This window comes from Seriola dumerili, unplaced genomic scaffold, assembly GCF_002260705.1.
Source record: "Seriola dumerili isolate Sdu_G_001 unplaced genomic scaffold, Sdu_1.0 BDQW01000565.1, whole genome shotgun sequence".
In the NCBI taxonomy this organism is placed as follows: domain Eukaryota; kingdom Metazoa; phylum Chordata; class Actinopteri; order Carangiformes; family Carangidae; genus Seriola; species Seriola dumerili.
In genome coordinates, this window is record NW_019174820.1 from 1,381,184 (window position 1) to 1,384,174 (window position 2,991).

Here is a 2,991-nt window from a genome sequence, read left to right on the forward strand (position 1 = left end):
CTGTTGCACATGTTTAATGATTAATTATTGATGTTATTAGGAACTATTATTATTATTAGGTATGTGAATATTAAAGACAAAACTCCATACATTTTTTTATTTTGAAATTAACTCACACACACACACACACACACACACACACACACACAAACCTGCAGTTACACTCACATGAACCCATCGACTCAGTTTCACACTAAAGATGTTGAAGGTGATGCAGTGAAATTTTTTATTTGGCCTCTTCACTCATGTAGTCATTTGACCCTGCGCACACACACACACACACACACACACACACACCCACCCTCTGCATGTTTCTCAGTATCTGGAGTTTCAGACGACCAACAAAGATCCTGTTGTTGTGAATGGGGGAGGGGAGGGAGGAGGGGGGAGACAGGACTGGGATGAAGATGAAAGAAATAGAAGATCACATTCTCCCTCTATCAGATTGTCCAGTGTGTGTGTGTGTGTGTGTGTGTGTGTGTGTGTGTGTGTGTGTGTGTGTTCAGTTCATGTTGAACTCAATAAGAAAAGTGCCGATGTGGAATATTAAAGGAGTAGTGCAACATTTGGAGCTTAGCTTAGCTTAGCTTAGTTTAGCTTAGCATACAACTGCTAGCCTGTCTATGTCCAAAGTCAAATCCAAGTTCAAGTGAATTTTTAAAAACCCTGATATTTTCAAAATGTTGTTTCCTCCAGTTTTTTTTCATCTAATCATTAACGAAGCAACAGCCAGTCACATCCTGATAAAACACAGTATTGAGTTCGGAAACAGCAAAGACAGGAAAACAAAGATAAAATAATAAAATACCGAAAGAGATGAGATGAGTTGAAAAACCAGAAAATAAAAACTAAAACAGCCTAAAACGTGTGAATAAATAGACAAATAAATCAATTCAATGAAAAGCCGGACTGTGAAGTCAGGTCTGGTTTCTCTGCCGCTCTGTGAACAGCAGCACTGAGAGAAACATCTGGCAGGTTGAGGTGATTTCAGAGTTTTGGGGAAGCAGCTGATAAAACGCTGGTCTCAGTTCTCAGTCCTGGATGGAGGATCTGAGTGTTTGGAGGATCAGGCAGCTGAACGACGTCACTTTCATTCTCACTGTGTCCATGTGACTCATTTTGATCTGATGCTCGTTGTGAAATGTGTCTGTTTTGATCGTCATCACAGAGAAAAACTGGGCTCACGTGGTTCAGTGAATGTTACATTTATACAAGTAGAAGAGACTGATCGGTGAGACTGGATCAGCTGACGCATGTTTGTCTCTCTGGTCTCCTAGGAAACAGATGACTACCGATACTTTGACCCGAAGATGCTGCGAGGCAGCGAGAGGTACGACATCACCTCAGTCTGATCAGATCAATAATCACATCTGATCACTACCAGATCATTGAGTTGTTGTTGCTGTTGACTAGTAGAAAGCTCAGGAACGTCTCATCATCCTCTCTCCTCTTCTTCCTCCTCAGCTCCATTCCCAGGAACAAGAACCCGTTTCAGGAGGTGAGTGTGACGCCTCACCGTGTGTTTTCATTCTGACTTTTTGGTTTTTCATTTAAAGGTCACGAACCAGAAGAACTGAAGGTTCATGAAGGTTCGGAGGATTAAATCAAAGCTGATAAATTAGTAGGATGAAGACCATGAAAGAGCTTCTAGCACCAATGAAAGGATCTTAAAATCAGACAGGGAGCCAGAGGCTTAAACACTGGTGTAATGTGGAGACTCTGGTCTTTGTCATCACATGTGCAGATTAAATTACATTAAAACAGCAGATGACACTTTAAAGACAAACAACATAACCACTGAAACACAAACCAACACTCTGATTAGTTTGTATGAGACGGTGTGACGTTTGGTTTGTGTCGTAATGAATCAGCACGTGTGTAATGATGATGATGATGATGATGATATGAATGTGGGAACTGAGAGCTGAACCTTCATCCCTCTGGTTACTGATGTGTTGCTGGTCTGATGTGTTTCAGGCCATCGTGTTTGTGGTGGGAGGAGGAAACTACATCGAGTACCAGAACCTGGTGGACTACACAAAGGTGCTGTATCGCTGCAGGTGTTAGAACATCTGTCTACTCACCGTACAATTTAAATAATATGAAATATGTGGTTTAAAAGTGCGAACAGACTCACGTGATGTGACTTTTTCCTTGTTAACGTCTTCAGTCCAAACAGGGGAAGAAGGTGGTTTACGGCTGCAGCGAACTCTTCAACGCTGCTCAGTTCATCAAACAGGTGAGACGCAACACCTGTCCTCCTGTCCCACACCTGCTCCGTACAGTCTGAAGCATTTCAGTGACGCTGTGTCTGTAGGAACAGTAATAACCTCCTGATGTGTTGCTCCTCTCTGCAGCTCTCTCAGCTCGGCCAGAAGTGAAGTGGACACCAACAAGATGTGAACCTCTCCCTCTCTCTCCCTCTCTCTCTCTTTATTCCAGTTTGTTTTATATAAACTCTGTAAATTTTCTCTCCATTGTTCAGTTTCTGTTTCTGCCTCTCAGCACTAATAAAGCCTAATGAACCCTCTGCGCTCACAGCAGCCTCAGTGTTCTCTTCTTTACTCACATGTTTGACGTAGAAACTCTGAGTTTAAAAAAATAATAATAATAACTTCTTATGGATCGATACTTCAAACAAAACACAGGAGAAGAAGAAAACATGGAGCTTTAAACAGTTCACATCCAAACGTGCCGACATTATATTATATTTAGATTTATTTATTAACAGCAGGTTGTTTTCAGTCTGATCAAGAATGAGACGTCTCAGCGCCTCAAACTGTACAGGGCTTTGTGGTGACTGTAGGTAAAGATGGACGTCGCCTCTGTGACGTCACCCACAAGTTTCTGAAGCTCAGAGTGAGCTGCTCTACCTTCGCCATCTTGGCAGTGTCTGACTCCGCCCCCTCACTCCCAGCTAATCCAAAAATGGTCAAAGAGGAGGGGCGTGGGCGGAGCTGAGACTTTGGTTCATTCCGGTTTGTGACAAGC

At 42.5% G+C, this 2,991-nt stretch overlaps 1 protein-coding gene across 1 annotated transcript in view; it reads left to right on the plus strand.

Moving 5' to 3' along the window:
- Nucleotides 1-2,543, plus strand: part of scfd1 (sec1 family domain containing 1) — a 31,333-nt gene extending 28,790 nt beyond the window's left edge. Inside the window, exons 21-25 of the mRNA XM_022764703.1 lie at nt 1,278-1,330; nt 1,465-1,498; nt 1,978-2,043; nt 2,171-2,239; nt 2,358-2,543. Coding sequence (XP_022620424.1) covers nt 1,278-1,330; nt 1,465-1,498; nt 1,978-2,043; nt 2,171-2,239; nt 2,358-2,381 — 246 coding nt within the window. The 3' untranslated portion in view covers nt 2,382-2,543. The remainder of the gene's footprint in view (nt 1-1,277; nt 1,331-1,464; nt 1,499-1,977; nt 2,044-2,170; nt 2,240-2,357) is intronic.
- Nucleotides 2,544-2,991: the final 448 nt, after the last annotated feature.